The sequence below is a fragment of the Vulpes lagopus genome, chromosome 4, assembly GCF_018345385.1.
Source record: "Vulpes lagopus strain Blue_001 chromosome 4, ASM1834538v1, whole genome shotgun sequence".
Classification (NCBI taxonomy): domain Eukaryota; kingdom Metazoa; phylum Chordata; class Mammalia; order Carnivora; family Canidae; genus Vulpes; species Vulpes lagopus.
In genome coordinates this window covers 18503196-18519075 of record NC_054827.1, presented here as the reverse complement: position 1 = coordinate 18519075, position 15880 = coordinate 18503196, and the positions used below count along the sequence as shown (strand labels likewise).

The following is a 15880-nucleotide window of genomic DNA, read 5'->3' as shown; positions in this document are numbered from 1 at the left end:
ATTAGTCCGTGTTTCTTCCTTGGGGAATAGAGATGGGAATCTAAATAATACAGATTTTGTTGTTATATGTGACAACTCAAAATAGATTTACATTTAAGGAGGAAAGAAAACACTGACATATTAGTCTTCTAAGAGTAGATGTCTTCAAAATTTAACTTAAGAGCAAATAAACTGTAAACAGACTGCCCTCCACCTAGAGCTGGAAAATCAAGTTGTGACCTCAATCTTCTGCTCCATATACAGTACTCCCAAAGGATAAAATCATACATGGTAGCTGATGACCTAGTTTGAGCATCTTTCCTCCCTCCTCACTCCTGGCCCAATTGAAGATCAGAGATGATGCAAAAATCTCCAGCGATGCTCAAAGCCCTAATGCTCATAAAGAGGGTACTTCATAATACTAAAGGAACAGTTTTGCTTAAATCCTATAGGAATCATGATTTATTGCAAATCAAAATATGAACCAAACTTGCCCTTGTGTCTTTTTTAACATGTTTCCATTTTTATAATGCAGCTGAATTTAAAAATGTAAAATCATTTATTTTACCATTAACAGGACATGTGATTTCAAAGAATCAACTTAGAAACCCTTAAAGTTGCATTTTACCTTCTACACAGATCTGGATATCCATCAACAAGATAGTTAGAATATCGTGTCTGATCCAATCTTCCTGGTACCAACTCTAATGAAACTGAAACCTCCATCAGGAAAACAAAAGTCGTGAATTTAAGACATGTGCTTACTTGAAAGCCAATTGGATAACACTGTTTGCTACCTTTGCTCCTTTCAATCCAAAATTTCAATTTAATAAAATTTCAGACTAGCCTAATGAATGTATTTATCACTGTCTTGAAGAAAGTAGTAGGGTAAAGAGAAATAGGCCCTCTTTTTAGGCTTCCAACATTCAGGCATATAGACCCCCATGACAAGACAAAAAGGTTTTTGAGAAAAGTTTAACCACTAAGACGTGCACCAACCTATTACCTCCTGAAGACACATTCACCTTAAGGTCAAACAAGCCATTTATTGAACATGCTGACTTTCCAAATATTAAAGTCAAATAAGAGACAAGCCCTGAAAGAATAGTTTGCCTTGGCTTCCATGAAATGCAAAACTATACACTGTTTAGTAACCAACATTGCCTAGTTTTTTTGTATACCTATTGACCTAGTCATTTGTTCACCAAATATTTTTTTTTCGAAATCTACCATGATAACCTTGTGGTGGTAGGAGGACCTGTCCTGGTGTCTTCTGGGGGAGAAGGAGGTGGTGGTATACAGGGATGCATGAAGACCCCCTCCCAGCATCTTGGCTGAATCATATTTCCTTAGTTTTCATATCTTCCTGTTCAGTTATCTTAGTATCCACCTATCTGCACTGAAAACTATTACGTGTGGGTTAATAAAATGTAGCTAATGAACTAATGGGCTGGTGAGGGTCCTGTCTCTGCTAGCAGCTTGGACAGACAACTAATTCCCTTCTTTCTGCCTTAACCTGACCCAGCACTCCCAAACCCTTTAAAGGGACCCCTATCTCTATGTAAGTTCTTTCAGTCCATTTCCTACACATTGGGTCATGGGTGCTTACCCTGGGATAGCCCATGGAAACAAAGCACTAAATGGGAACTACTGGGAAATACATGTTCTAATAGGAGGGAGTATCCAGTTTGGAATTTTTAAATGCGTTCTTTTCTCTGACTTTTACATGCTGAGCTAGCCAGCTGACATGAGGTCACTGATGTGCCAGTGAGGCCATCCCCTGTGGGTCAGTGCTCTGCAGCCACAGAGAGCATCCGTAACCACTGTATCTCTGTTCCTGCAATCCTATGTTGCAAAATAGGGACCCTAGGAAAACTGCATGACTGAGCCCAGGCACATGTAGGCATAAGACCTGAATGTGGGGGAAAAATGTGCCCAAATGTGCCAAAGTGGGTCAAAGATGTGTATTACAGTACACACTGTCTTACAGTTGAAATGAAAAAGCCAATTAAAACAACCAACACTAGAAATTTTTATGACACAAATAACGAAAAAAGAGAAGGTTATTCTCAAAAATACTAACCAGTTAAGGAAAAGAAATTGAAAAGACAAGCGCCTCAAATTCAGGTCCCTTTGTTCTCAGGGAACAAAGGGAAAAAGGGCAAGTCTCTCACCCAAAAGAAAGCTCTATTAGTCTTAATTTTCTCCAAGAGCCAGACAAATGGTATTTATAAAGAGGACTCTCTTGTGCTAAAATAACAACATATCACCTAAGACAACCACAGAAAAATGATGTTCAACATTGGAAACATTTAAAGCCACATCTGATGTCTTTTTACGTAATAAATAATGTGTATTTGCAATTCGTGTTTTTAGCTCTAAAACATGCTTTAGAGCTAACACAAAGTATTATAATCTGTATTGTTTTATTTATAGGATGATTTTCTGTTAACCAAAACTCAATCAGAATATTCTAATTGTTATAATTACGTATTTACTAAATTTTCTTGCCACACTCCTTCAGTAGTTCCTGGTGAAAAACACTGCTTATTCTTCCCATCCTGAATTCAACTCCAAACTGTAATGTATGATGTAGTTTCCACGTTTGTGAGAAAACAGATTACTACATTAAAACACAACTTAGTGTAGTAAAAGACTTCAGCTATGTGAAACTTGTGAGTTACATCTAACTTCTAAAAATTTATCAAAATATAACCTGTTATGAGTGAAAGTTGATTTAACACATCCCTGTCTTAAGTAGACCGCTCTAACTGCATAAGGGTACATTTTAGCATCATATCAAAGCTGTAGCTCTAAGACTGCCCCAACTACAGGAGCTCAGTATGGATCACTGACAAATGTTTTTAGCATAATGTCATGCACCACCGTGAGTGGCCAGTGTGGCAAAAGGCCAGCAAGATCTTCAAGCCTGCTTTCAAGGAAGCCAAAAGAAGAATGTGGATTCACAGTACAGTAACAAAGGAGTGGTGGAAGGCTACATCTCTCACCTTTTATTCTTGAATTTGGTCCCTCTGATGTCTTCTGTAATCTACAAATGACTGAATCTTTTAACTTTTTACACACAAGTTCTAATACATAGCGTTTTTAATGGAAGCTTTCTAAAATGGCTTCATTGACTCCTTCATTTTGCCATGTGAGAGAGAAACACAAGAGAAATTCAAGTTTATTTAGGGTCACCTTGGCAATACCTACCACAAATGTACTAATAAAAACATTAACCTATCGTTAACATGTTTTACATATATAAAAGCCATATGTCGAGTTGAGACGTTCTTTCTCAACGTATTATTTTATCACTGAAAACTACTTCACTTAACATCAAAATCAAATAGAGTGACTTCAAAGTGTCTAACTGAAATAATGACAAAATAGCTAACCACAACCAAAACCCATCCATGTCACAAAACAGAAAAAAAATTAAGTCTGTTATAAGATCAGACTTGTTAAATGATATACTCCCCTTTTTATAAGCAGCCAATATCAGCTTTGGAGAACTAAGGGTTTAACCCTCTCTGGGTCAGGTACTCTACCGAGGCTCTAATGCCTCTTACACCTGCATGCTCTAGAAACTGGATGAGTCACTCAGTTCCCTAGCCTACCTTGCAGGTCACTAGCCAGGTGACTAAGAATTAACCAATGAGATTAAGCTTTAGTGATTTGGCACCACCTCCAATCTTTTTTTCTGCCTAGAGCAGCATTGTGAGATCATGAGACAACGGTCACGAGGAGGAAGCTAAGAAAATAAGCAGAGATGTTGATACATTGCTGAGCCACTGGACAACATTTTAGCTGAGACAAACAAGTTAGGTGAAACAAATAATCTACTTTAGTCAAGCTGTCTTAAATCGCAGCTAAAAATCGTTCTTGACAGTCTCAAAAATGAATGCCAAACATAATTTAATGACTTCCATTCTAATAAACAGATTTATTCATATTCTACCTGGCTCTTACCATCTAGTCAAAATGTTTCTCTTTCGTGTGGCTTTAAGTAAATGGAATATTTTGTTCAATCAGTTAGACTTCTGTCCCTCCTCTGAAACTCCTGGGCAGCTCAGTGGTGAGTGCTCAGGTCATGATCTCAGGGTCAGATCACGCCTCAGCTCTCTGCTCAGTGGGGAGTCTGCTTGACATTCTCTCTCTCTCCTCCTCCTCCTCCTCCTCCTCCTCCTCTCGCTCTAAAAATAATATTTCAGGATCCCTGGGTGGCTCAGTGGTTTAGCACCGCCTTCAGCCCAGGGCGTGACCCTGGAGACCCAGGATTGAGTCCCACATTTGGCTCCCTGCATGGAGCCTGCTTCTCCCTCTGCCTATGTCTCTGCTTCTCTCATGAATAAATAAATAAAATCTTTAAAAAATGATAAAAATAAAAAAATAATATTTCTGCCCCTCAATATGTATGTACTACACTCCTTCCCTTTGCTATGATAATTGCTTTTTTTTTTTTTTTTTTTTTTTTGGAGAAGGGGAGGGAGAGAATCTTAAGGAGGCTCCATACCCAGCACATAAGATGACCCAGGGCTAGATCTCACCACCCCGAGATCATGACCCCAGCTGAAATCAAGAGTTGGATGTTTAACCTTATTAAACCACCCAGAAACCCCTATAATAACTGTTTTTAATATCACTAGCTCAGCAAAATGAATTCGAAGTGCAGTAAACTGCTTTCACTTTAATAAAAACATATATTAACTCTTTGAGGTTCAAAATGGCATTTTTAAAATAATAACTAGTACAGGTATCTCCAGGTTCAAAGAAAAACTGAATTCTAATAAAACCAGGGGTAAGTAAGATTTCAACTGAGAAGATTCTTTTCCTTCCACAGACTCATTATAAAATCAGAACCAATATGCAGAAGCAAAATTCTGAAATAGAGCTGACAATTTTAGCAAGAGAGACTACTGCCAGCATTTTGGCAAGTCACTGAAACCACTTATAGACTTCTTAGAAGATTAGCACCTTCCCTGACGCAGAGATCTTCATCCACGCTTGCCCTCCTGCAAGATCACTCAGAACTCTGACAAATTCACTCTTCCTTTTCTTGGCCCTATTTACAGACACCATGACATCCTGGATTCGACAACACATTCTGTGAATAGGTGCCACACGATAACAACATACTGGATGGTGCTCCTTATCTAAAGGTTCAATGAGAGGGCCTGGTCTACCTGGGTCCCTGTGATTACTTCCTTCTTGCTAACACCTCTGTCTATATTCTATGCTCAGACCTATTAAAATTCTTTTGTTTCCTTGAAGGAGCCAACCTCTCCCTAAGCTCCAGGCTTTCGCCTCACTTTGTTTCCTGGCTAACTCCACGTATGCTGAGATTCCAGCTTAACTAGCACTTTTTCCGGAAGGCCAGGATAAGGTTAGCTTCATCTGCTAGGAGTTGCCTGGGCATCTAGTCTATGCTCTATTGTAATCACTTGATGTTCTGTTTAATTATGGGCTGTGTGAAGGCAGGAGCCATGTGTGACTCAGTCCTGGTTAGATTATCAGCATCTAGCACTGAACCTGGCACACAGTCCATGTCTAAATAAGTATTTACTTATGAAATGGATGAATTAATCCTAGATTGTGAAAGACATTTTGGGAAGAAGTCATAAGTGGGTGCCCGGCTGGCTCTGTCAGTAGAGCATGGAACTCCTGATCTCAGGGTCTTGAGTTCAAGCCCCATGCTGGTTTATTAAAGATTTAGAGCTTATTTAAAATAAATAAAAACTTAAGAAAATTGCTTGAAGTAATCTCTATACCCAACATGAGGCTCGAACTCATAACCCTGAGATACAGAATCACATGTAGAGCTTACTTTAAAAAAAAATAAAATAAAAATTCATCACTTAGAGAAATGGGAGAGGGGGGTGCTAGTGGCAAAGACCAAATACAAAATCCTTCAAATAACCCAAACATATGAAACTGCCAATATGTGGCCATTTTTCACTTACAAGAAAAGTAATTTCAAGTGCTTCCACCTAATAAAAAAGACAACCAGAGCAGTGGCAGAATAAAACCAAATAGAGATTTCAGGGGACAGAGTCTTAGGTTCTTACAACCAATTAGTTGTGGTTAAATGAGGAAGAACAAGGATTCACCATGACTGATGTTATATGACAGGATAAAGGAAAAACATGAAAAACATGGTGTCCTGAGTATTAACTGAGTTTGGGCAATAAGGAGAGAATTCATTTAGATAAGATGCATTTTCATATGTAATTCATCCAGGGTTTTTTAAATCTATAGCCAGGAAAATCTATAGCATGTGAGGTTAAAGGAACTTCACAAATAATTTCATCTGATTCCTTTATTTTATAGCTCTGTATGTGTAAGTGATGAAGGTCATTCACTTGGTTACTAGCAGAACCAAGGCTACAACCCCAGGTTCCTGGAATCGAGGTCAGCACCACTGCCACTCTGACAACCAACAGCATTCACTTCATTAAGAATACAAACACAAGTTACAGCTTATAGACCCTAAGAATACATGCGGGGACTTTAGTACCCATTTCTTTGCAAGATTTCTCTGACCTTAAAGTTATGTAATACAGGATAAGCTCACAAAAGATTCTTACAGGGGCTAAGTAGAATTACATTCTTTACATAATTTTTAAATGCTTCTCACGCAGGGGGAAAAAATACAGCCCTCTTATTCATCATGACTATTCACCAGATCTAACAGAATTACAGCAAAAGTCACAGCCAGGAAAATCTAGAAGCCAAGAGTTCTAAACAGAGGTCTCAGTTTTCATCCCATGTCTGCTACAGTGGGCCCCTGAACACATTAATCCACATCTCTGGGCCTCTGACTTCCTGGTGTAAAAGAAGGTAAACTAGATCACTTTTTAAAAAAAGGTTTTTTATTTATTCATGAGAGACACACACACACACAGAGAGAGAGAGAGAGAGAGAGAGAGAGAGAGAGAGAGACAGAGACACAGGCAGAGGGAGAAGCAGGCTCCATCCAAGGAGCTCAATGTGGGACTAGATCCCGGGTCTCCAGGATCACGTCCTGGGCCGAAGGCAGCACTAAACCGCTGAGCCACCTGGGCTGCCCAACTAGATCACTTCTAAGTACACCCAGGCTCTAAAAATTTCACTGCAGCCAAATTAATGTTGAAAAGTATTTTTAGAGAAATTCCAAAATCAAAAGGTACCTAAAAATAGCAACAATTAGTCAAACTCTGATAATAAAAGCCTTTTGTCTTTTGCTTCAACTGCCTTGGAAATCTATCTGCTTCACAGAAATACAATAAAAACCTAAAATGTTCACTAGGTAAAGGGTGTGCGGGTGGCTCAGTAGGTTAAGTTTCTGCCTTTCACTTGAGTCATGATCTTGAGGCCCTGGGATTAAACCCCACATCGGGCTCCCTGCTCAAAGGGGGAGTCGGCTTCTCCCTCTGCCCACCACCCCACCAAGCTCATGCTTACTCTTTCTCAAATAAATAAATACCTTTATTTTTAAAGATTTTTTTTATTTATTTATTCATTCATTCCTTCATTAGAGACACAGAGAGAGAAAGAGAGAGAGAGAGAGAGAGAGAGAGAGAGAGAGAGGCAGAGGGAGAAGCAGGCTCCATGCAGGGAGCCCGATGTGGGACTCGATCCTGGGACTCCAATATCACGCCCTGGGCTGAAGGCAGCACTAAACCATTGGGCCACCTAGGCCCCAAAAAATATCTTTTTTAAAAAAACTGGTTAAATAGATCATGGTGCCCATAACTATTAAAAAGCAGGGATAAATGTGTTAACATGAAAATCTAAGTTATATTAACTTTAAAAAGCAATTTATAGAAAAATGCATATATATATATTATTTCTGTATAAGGAAAGAATCTATAAAAATTTACACAGGCTTACATATAATGAGCAAGTTACCAGAAGGCTTTGCAAGCACCCACAAGAGTGGTGGTCCCTGGAGAGAGGACAGGGGTCCCGTGCAAGACACAGACTCACTTTAAATTATATAACCTCTGTACAGTTTGACTTTCTCACTTGGAGCACAGATTTTTTTTTTTTTTAACTTGGAGCTATTTTAGATCATACAGATTATTGCAAATACAAGGCAGCCTTTTCCCCCTTTTTTTTTTAAAGGCAGAAAAAAATGACAGGGGCATTTAGGCTGGGAGAGGGCAAGCCACTGTTCTGCCTCCTAACAGCTCTTTTACCTTCAGTTGCCAGCTCAGACCAAGGGAAAGGTTGGCAGACTTCAGTGACAGGTCAAGGGGAGTTATGAAACATGAGGAGAAGCTGCTGGAAAAAAATGAAAGATATCCCTCAGGGAAGGGAGATGCCTCTGGGAAAACTAAGAACAGTCCGCTGAAAAAAAAATCACTAGGTATGGGATGGAAAACAAGACACATCAGGGCTGACACAAATATGAAAGAAGAAAAAAAATCTGTTTACATATTCAGACAGTCCTATTACAGTCAACGCTAACCAGCCAGAGTAAATATACTACCACACCTGTTTTTACAGCATAAAACAACATAATTTACCATAGCTGCAGTTATTATGTGAACAAAAGGGAGCAATGTGAGGCAATTAATTGAATCCCATGCAGGTTTACATATGCCTAAAATATACACTACATTGATTTCCATCTTAGGCACAGAGAATAAAAGACAGATACAAGCATAAATATCAAAGGCAGTCTTTTGCGATTGCAAACATTTTCACCAGGAAGCTAGGAAACTTACTTTTTTGGGGGGAGGGGCCTCACTTATTACCTCTCCACAACTACTAGGATGTTTTACTTTGGAAATATTTTGAATTTAGAAACCATTTAGCAAATTAAACTAACCTATCATAATCTCAGTGAGACAGTATCTAATAAAAAACTATAGAAACCCTCTCCTTTCATCTCCTTTAAGGATCAGAGAAATGTCCATATGTCCCAGCTCCAAAATCATCTGAAGCAAAAAGTAATTTAACAGGTGTGGTTTTCTACAGATCTTAAGTGTCAGAAAGGAGCCAGGGAGCTCCAAGGCAACAATTCTGCTCTCTCCAAACAAAACGCACACACATCTGCTTACACGGAATCAAAGTATCAGACGCTCATGTGTTGAAATGTTAAGAACAAAAATGCCTGTTTCTACCAAGAAAGCCTCATTCTCTCCCAGCTTTCTTTCCTCAATTAGGTATCTCCTTAGACTATTTCTGATAAGCAGCTGCAAGTTAATCAAGATGCCCCCCAAGCAACACTAAACCGGCATGTATGCAAGACAAACCTGTATGGAAAATGACAGTGCTTTTCCTAAACCCTGAAGGAAGTCGAAGGTTTCGAAGCAGTCCTTTGGCGGTCAGTCGGACGTGAATGGTGGATAAGGAGAATTTGGGAGACAACAACATGTCTTCAGAGCAGGTAAAAAGATTTCACAGAAGAAACAGCTTCCAGAACTATCACATACTGTCTTTTTAAACTCAGTACTCTTCAAAGCCAAGAAATAACCGCAGGAGAAAACATGCCTACATAGCAAATGTCATTCCACTGTACAGACACAAAAGGGGGGGGGGAAGGCAACCCAGAGCTATCCAAATGTTCCTGGCTTCCGTTTTCACTTCCAGATGTTGCCAAAACAATACCCGTCCTCTGACTAAAATCTCCTGTTAGCAGATCCAGCAGTAAGGAGCCTCCGAATGACATCACACTGTGCACGCTTAAGGGGTTGTTATGGTTTTCATCAGAGATGGTAAAGGGGAGGAGAAAGTGGGTGGTCTTAGGAGCTTTATATAACCACCAATAATGTCACAGATTCTCTCACTACTTGAAAGATGGATGAGGGAAATTAACTACTTTGAGTATCTCATGCTGATTTAGATATTAGGAGAAAATTAAGATTTCTTTTCAGTAATCTAGATTCTGATTTAAAAAATTTTAATTATATTTACACTAATAACACTGGGTATTTTTTCCCAATAAACATAAAACATATGTTTTATTTTTTCCCAATAAACATATAAACATATGTTTATATGTTTTATGTTTTGATCTCAAAAACCTAACACTTTTGAACATAAATCTCTATGTAAACCTGATACTTTGGATACACTTTTTTTTTTTTAAATGCCTTCAGGTAATGGATGCTCCCATGTACGGTTTTTAATAAAACTTCTATTATGACAGATTGACAAAAAGGTTAAAGTTCAACTTTAATAGGTTCTGAGGACTGCACTAATCTACAGAAGAGGTTAATGCAATTTTTCTCTATCAGATGTAATAGAATAGTTCCAGAGGAATAAAATTAATCAAGCCACATTCTTAAGACTACAGTTACTGCTTTATAAATTGCATTTATGGAAAATCAGGTGGCCTCTCATGGTGATGCTTTGAAACTAGGAACAAGCTAGGATCTGTTTTACTGGGATCTGTTCAGTGTTTATTTTGGTAGTTTGTAAAAGTACATTAAAATGTGGTGGCAAAAACTAAAGGAAGATGAAGGTAGGAATATAAATAAAGAAAAGTAGCCCAGCAACATGCTCACTTAAGCAAAGGTAATATTATTAATAACCAGGAATAACCCAACACTTAACCCTTTTTGATTTAAAAAAGAAAACAATGTATAAAAAAGGATCTATGCTTGTTTCCAAGATTTCCTAAGAAAACAAGACTTAGAAATAAATATAGAAACTGTTAGTGATAAATTTTGAATAATTCCTTTTCCCTCCTCCTCCTCCACCCAGGAGCCTAACATCTTAAAAGCTGTCAACAAGGGACACAAACCCAATTTTCTATCAAGGGTTAGCTGTGGGAAAGATATAACTTGTTAACACACACAGGATGGATCTCAAAAACACCCTGTATCCATGGCAACAGAACCACAAATATCCAAGGAATTAAGGAAGAGCTACAGTTAGATGTTGTCTTTTCACTTTATCACAGTTTATTATTAAACAACTACCCTTTTCCCAGGTTCTGCATATTAATATGCTGTAACTACCTTTCCTCCTGCCAACATCCCTCAAAAACTCGTGACTAAAATATCAATCAGGATTGCTTGCTTGGGAAACTCAGGTGAGACTTGAGGCTCAGAAGTCCTGCGCTGGTAGGTGGGTGCATACGCAGCACGCGCTCTCGGCAGCTGGTCCGGGGCTAGTAGAGCTACCAGATACCTTTGCCATATGAAGTTGAACATGGCAGAAGAAGAGGACTATATGTCTGATTCCTTCATTAATGTCCAACAAGACATTAGACCAGGATTGCCAATGCTAAGGCAGATCCGAGAAGCCCATTGGAAAGAAGAAAAGCAACAGAAGCTAATTTGAAAAATAGGGAGAAGAGTTTAAAAGAAGAACAAGAAAGACATGACATTGGGTTGAAGAATGCACTAGGCTGTGAAAACAAATGGTTTGCCTTGCTGCAAAAGATGGGATATAAAAGTGGTCAGGCCCTTGGCAAGAGTGGAGATGGTATTGTTGAGCCAATCCCCCCTTAACGTCAAAACAGGAAAAAGCGGCCTTGGTCATGAGGCATTACTGAAACAGAAAGCAGAAGAAAAACTAGAAAGTTCTAGGAGAAAGATTCACATGAAAAACCAGGCTGAAGAAACAGCTACAGAGCAGTTTTGACTGCGACTTAAATATAAGCAAGATGAAGTGAAGCTGGAAGGGGACCTGAAAAGAAGCCAGTGAGCCTGCCGGCAGTTGGATACACAGAAGAACATTCAGGTTCCCAGGGAAGCATGGTACTGGTTGGGGCTTGAAGAGGAGACTGACGAAGAGGAGGAGAAAGAGCAAGATGAAGATGACTATAAAAGTGAAGACTTAAGTATACTGGAAAAATTACAAATACTGACTGGTTAAGAGAAGAACATCTGTATTGTATTTGGTGTGGAACAGCCTCTGAAGATAAAGAAGACCTCTCTTCAAATTGCCCAGGACCAACTGCTGCAGATCACGACTAAGATTACTCTCAATAAGTACAATCTTAGAAAATGTTATTGTTGGCTAAAAACAGATAGTTGAGCAGTTAGAATTCCCAAATTATGTCAGTAAAGAAAGATGGCCTTTTATATGTTGTGTTCTTTCTGTAACTTTGGAAATACTTTGTACTTTATGGTTGTTCATCAGTTTCAAGAAAATAATGGAATGCTATCTCAGAACTCAAGGACAATTACAATTTATGACTCGATTGTGATGCTTATGGGGCTTAAGGACACCCTCTTTACTTTGGAACAAATTAAGAAATAAAACATGGGAGTCAGAGAGAGATCAAAATGTCAGCTTTATTATCAGGGAAGCCAAAGTAGAGAGCCAGGTTGTCTTGTTTTCCTATCAGGCTCCCTAAAATATCTCGCTGCCTGCATACAACTACAAACCTCTGCCTTGCCAGAGATAGAGCTCACCTTGGCATTCTGAGACCATTTAGCTTTCAAGGTGAGAGAACCCACTGGGGGCTGGGCCACACTTGCTGAGTTCCTGCTCCCAAAACCACTCATCAGATGAGAGTCTTTTGAGAGGAAATGAATGAGGATTCACAGAGCTTGTTCCCACACTTCTGTCTCCCAGGGAGGAAGAAAAAGTCCCTTCTGTCCATGCGAGCATGTGGAGGGAAAAGTATTCCCCTTGGTAAGACCAGTATAAGAGGCAATGTTCCATTAACACTACTTCATTGACATTACTTCATTCTAGCCAGTTTTAGAAACAAAATCATTATGATACTTCTGGAAAAATCATGAGTTTTCACAACAATGTGAACATCCATTGTAGGTGATCGATTGCAGGTTTTGGCTAAAGAAACTTAAGAATTGGGAGTAACCTTAGATATCAGGTGATCCAACTACTTACTAAATTTGAGGGCCTTTGGACAACATTCCCAGCAGGTGGTAATCCAACTTCTGCCTTTATTTTTCTAGCTATTGAGAGCTCACTGCCTTAAAATAGATTGTTCCATTGCTGGATAACTCTATGTGATTTTTTAAAGTTATTTTTCTAAAAATCTGCTTCCCTATAATTTAACCGAATATAGCTAAGCACATACCATGTGGCACACCTCTAAATATCTTCAGCCAAAATTTGGCATCAAAAATCATGAACTTTTTTTAAAGTTTACAAGCTCAGGTACCTCCCCTAATGATTTTGATTCAGCTGGTCTAGAATAATTTCTGGATATCTGTATTTCTTTTGAAGTTCGAAGAATGAGCCTGATAAGCACCTGTGGATGAAGACTAGTTCTACAGGTTAGAAATAGAGCACTGTTACATTCTTGGGGTACAATTTTATAGCTCACCTTTCAGTACCGTTGAGCAAAGGATCAGCTTCCTTCCTTTTATTAGAAACCGCACACACAAGAACACAGCAAAAGCTAAGCTATATTTGAGTTAAGATAATCAATAGTACAACTTGTGTCGGCCTCTGACCTAATAGGACCTAATTCATTTGTTCTCATGTTTAGCTTGGGGAACTTTAAAAAAGGATAATACGAACATCCTACCCCAAGAGATTCAGATGTAATTGGTCTGTGTGGCCTGAACATTACTACCCTTGATTCTGAGACTCAGCAAAGCTTGTGAATCACCTAGTTAACTTCCAAGCCTCTGTACTTCATCCAGAAAATGAATTATTATTTTTATTAATATAAATATACATATTTATATATATAATACTAGAGTTTATACAGTTGGATAATAGTATTTAATATTTACTTTTTCACTTAAGAAATAAAACTGAACTAATAGCTAAAACAAAGGAGTTCATCTTTCCTTGGAATTACAGTCAGATGTGTTGTTGTCATTTCAGCCAGTATGCTGACATTCATACAGCCATTCCCAAAGCCACATGGATTGTTCTAGATGGAACAGAGTTAGGTACCAGCTTCTTTTTCTCCACTAACTATTGGAACAACTTCCCACCTGCCTAGTGGCCAAGAATATTTTTAAGGTGTTCATGAGTAATTAGGCTGAGAATGTGCAAATAACCTTGATGGGATCTGGGACTCCACCAGAGTTATAGTCTGTGTTTCCAGGTCAAGGGCTAGAACTAGGCCTACCTTGGACAGCGGGAAACATCCCTCCAGTCTTATCCATCGACAATGAAAAACACAGGCTTTCAATATGAGTAAAAATTTATTTTTATTAATAAAAGTCTGTTGATATCATAATGACAATGAAAACCAAGGGAAGCAAAACATTAAAAAGAATTTTTAAATTTGAAAAAAAATAAATAAAATATCAATCAGCATGACAATCATAAATAGAATCAAATTAAATGTTGGTGTTAAAAACAGACCTGATACCACCCCATTTCAGATGTCATGCAGTTTTTTGTTTTGGATAACTTTTTGCCTGTTAGTTAATAGTAAGCTCTAGGTTATCCTGGTTAAAATGGAAATCTTTTGTAAGATTTTATTTACTTGAGAGAGAGAGCAAGCATGAACTGGGGGCAGAAGGAGAGGGAGAAGCAGGCTGCCTGCTGAGAAGGGAGCCCGATGTTCCACTCAGTCCCAGGACCCTGGAATCATGACCTGAGCAGAAGGCAGACGCTTCACCGACTGAGCAATCCAGGTGCAAAAGGGAAATCCTTTAGCCCAGACTATCCAAAAGGAGAAATTAGCAACATGCCACCAGCTCATCACATTCATTAAAATTTTGTCTTCAACTGGACTAAGCTCCCACATCTATCAGAAGTAAATGTCGCTAATGATCTTTTTTAAACAGAACAAGAAACTATGAGAATGAAAAGCAGCAGCACTAGTCAGAAAGTCAAAAGTCAGAAAGCGGTTCTTGCTGGTGCAGTCAGGTGTATATACACACGCACACACACACAGGAAAGGTGTTCTAGCTCCAGCTGGGTTTTCACTTCTTTCCCAGCACAGTCTGCCCCCTGGTGGCGATCACACGTGCGTGAGCCAAAGCAAAGGGATGCTCTTTTCATTCATACTAACAGCCAACTCAAAAAAATGTGCCAGGTACTCCCCTAAACACTTTATATGTATTTGTTTTTAAATAAGTGAGCAGTTATTGAGGAGTTACAACTATTTTTATAACATATGAACTTTGGGGAGGGGTGGATAAGGAAGCATGGATTTAAAAACTGGCTCAAAAAGGTTCCTTGATTACTTATTTGGTCAGCTGTTATCACTTCTGCACTAGCGGTAGTTTCTGAAGTTATGCCAAATATAGGAAGAGTACCTAAAGATAAGTGCCTATCTTTGTTGCTATACAAAGTCTTAACTGAAGAGAATGTCTAAAGATCACTGAGGACAGTAAAGAAAAACCTAAGGAACTTTTGTTACCTAAGAACAATGTTATTACAGTTATAAAAATTAGGAATAAGAGGAGTTTTTATGAAGGGGAGCAAAGCTTGTATTAGGATATCAAGTGGAAAAACAAAAACCATGATTTAAAATTGTATGAATAGTAAGATCTCAACTTTAAAGAATAAGAAAAAAAAAATACCTGAAGCCAAGTATACAAAAATGTCAGCACCACCGAGAGTTGGAGTAGGTAGGATTTTTTTCAATTTGTCTGCCATACTAGCAGACAAATTTTCCCATTTTAAAAACAAAAATTATAGGAGCCAAAGAAAAAAATAGACTTTTAAGCAAACTGAAGTAACAGCTTTATTAAAAGGGTACAGAATAAGCTGAGTTTCTATTAATGGCACAAATAAAAAAACAATAAACTGTGGAAAGTCTTTAGTAAGGCTTAATATACAAACAAAAGAAGATGTGATATGAATGATACAAGTGTTTGGCAGGCCAATATGTTACAGTATCCTAGTACATTCAAGAGAATCACAGATTCCACTGCAGTCTGCATGGAAGTGTGTGTGCACATGTGTGTGTATGTGCAGGTGCTTAATCAGACTCAATTTAGAATACAGTGATGTTATGATTCTAGATGGGATTCAAGCATATGCTGTGCAGGGCTGCTTAGATGCTAGGAAATGC

The 15880-nt window shown here is 38.5% G+C and overlaps 1 protein-coding gene and 1 pseudogene across 4 annotated transcripts in view; one reads left to right on the top strand and one right to left on the bottom strand.

Annotated features, from left to right (window-relative positions):
- Window positions 1-15880, bottom strand: part of MTUS1 (microtubule associated scaffold protein 1) — a 168044-nt gene that overhangs the window by 43822 nt on the left and 108342 nt on the right. Inside the window, exon 1 of one of the 4 annotated variants that reach the window (XM_041753071.1) lies at window positions 9222-9637. The exons of the other annotated variants lie outside the window; for them this stretch is intronic. Coding sequence (XP_041609005.1) covers window positions 9222-9342 — 121 coding nt within the window. The 5' untranslated portion in view covers window positions 9343-9637. Of the gene's footprint in view, window positions 1-9221; window positions 9638-15880 lie in introns of those variants that run through there. 4 annotated transcript variants of the gene reach the window in all.
- Window positions 11001-14157, top strand: LOC121489750 (annotated as a pseudogene).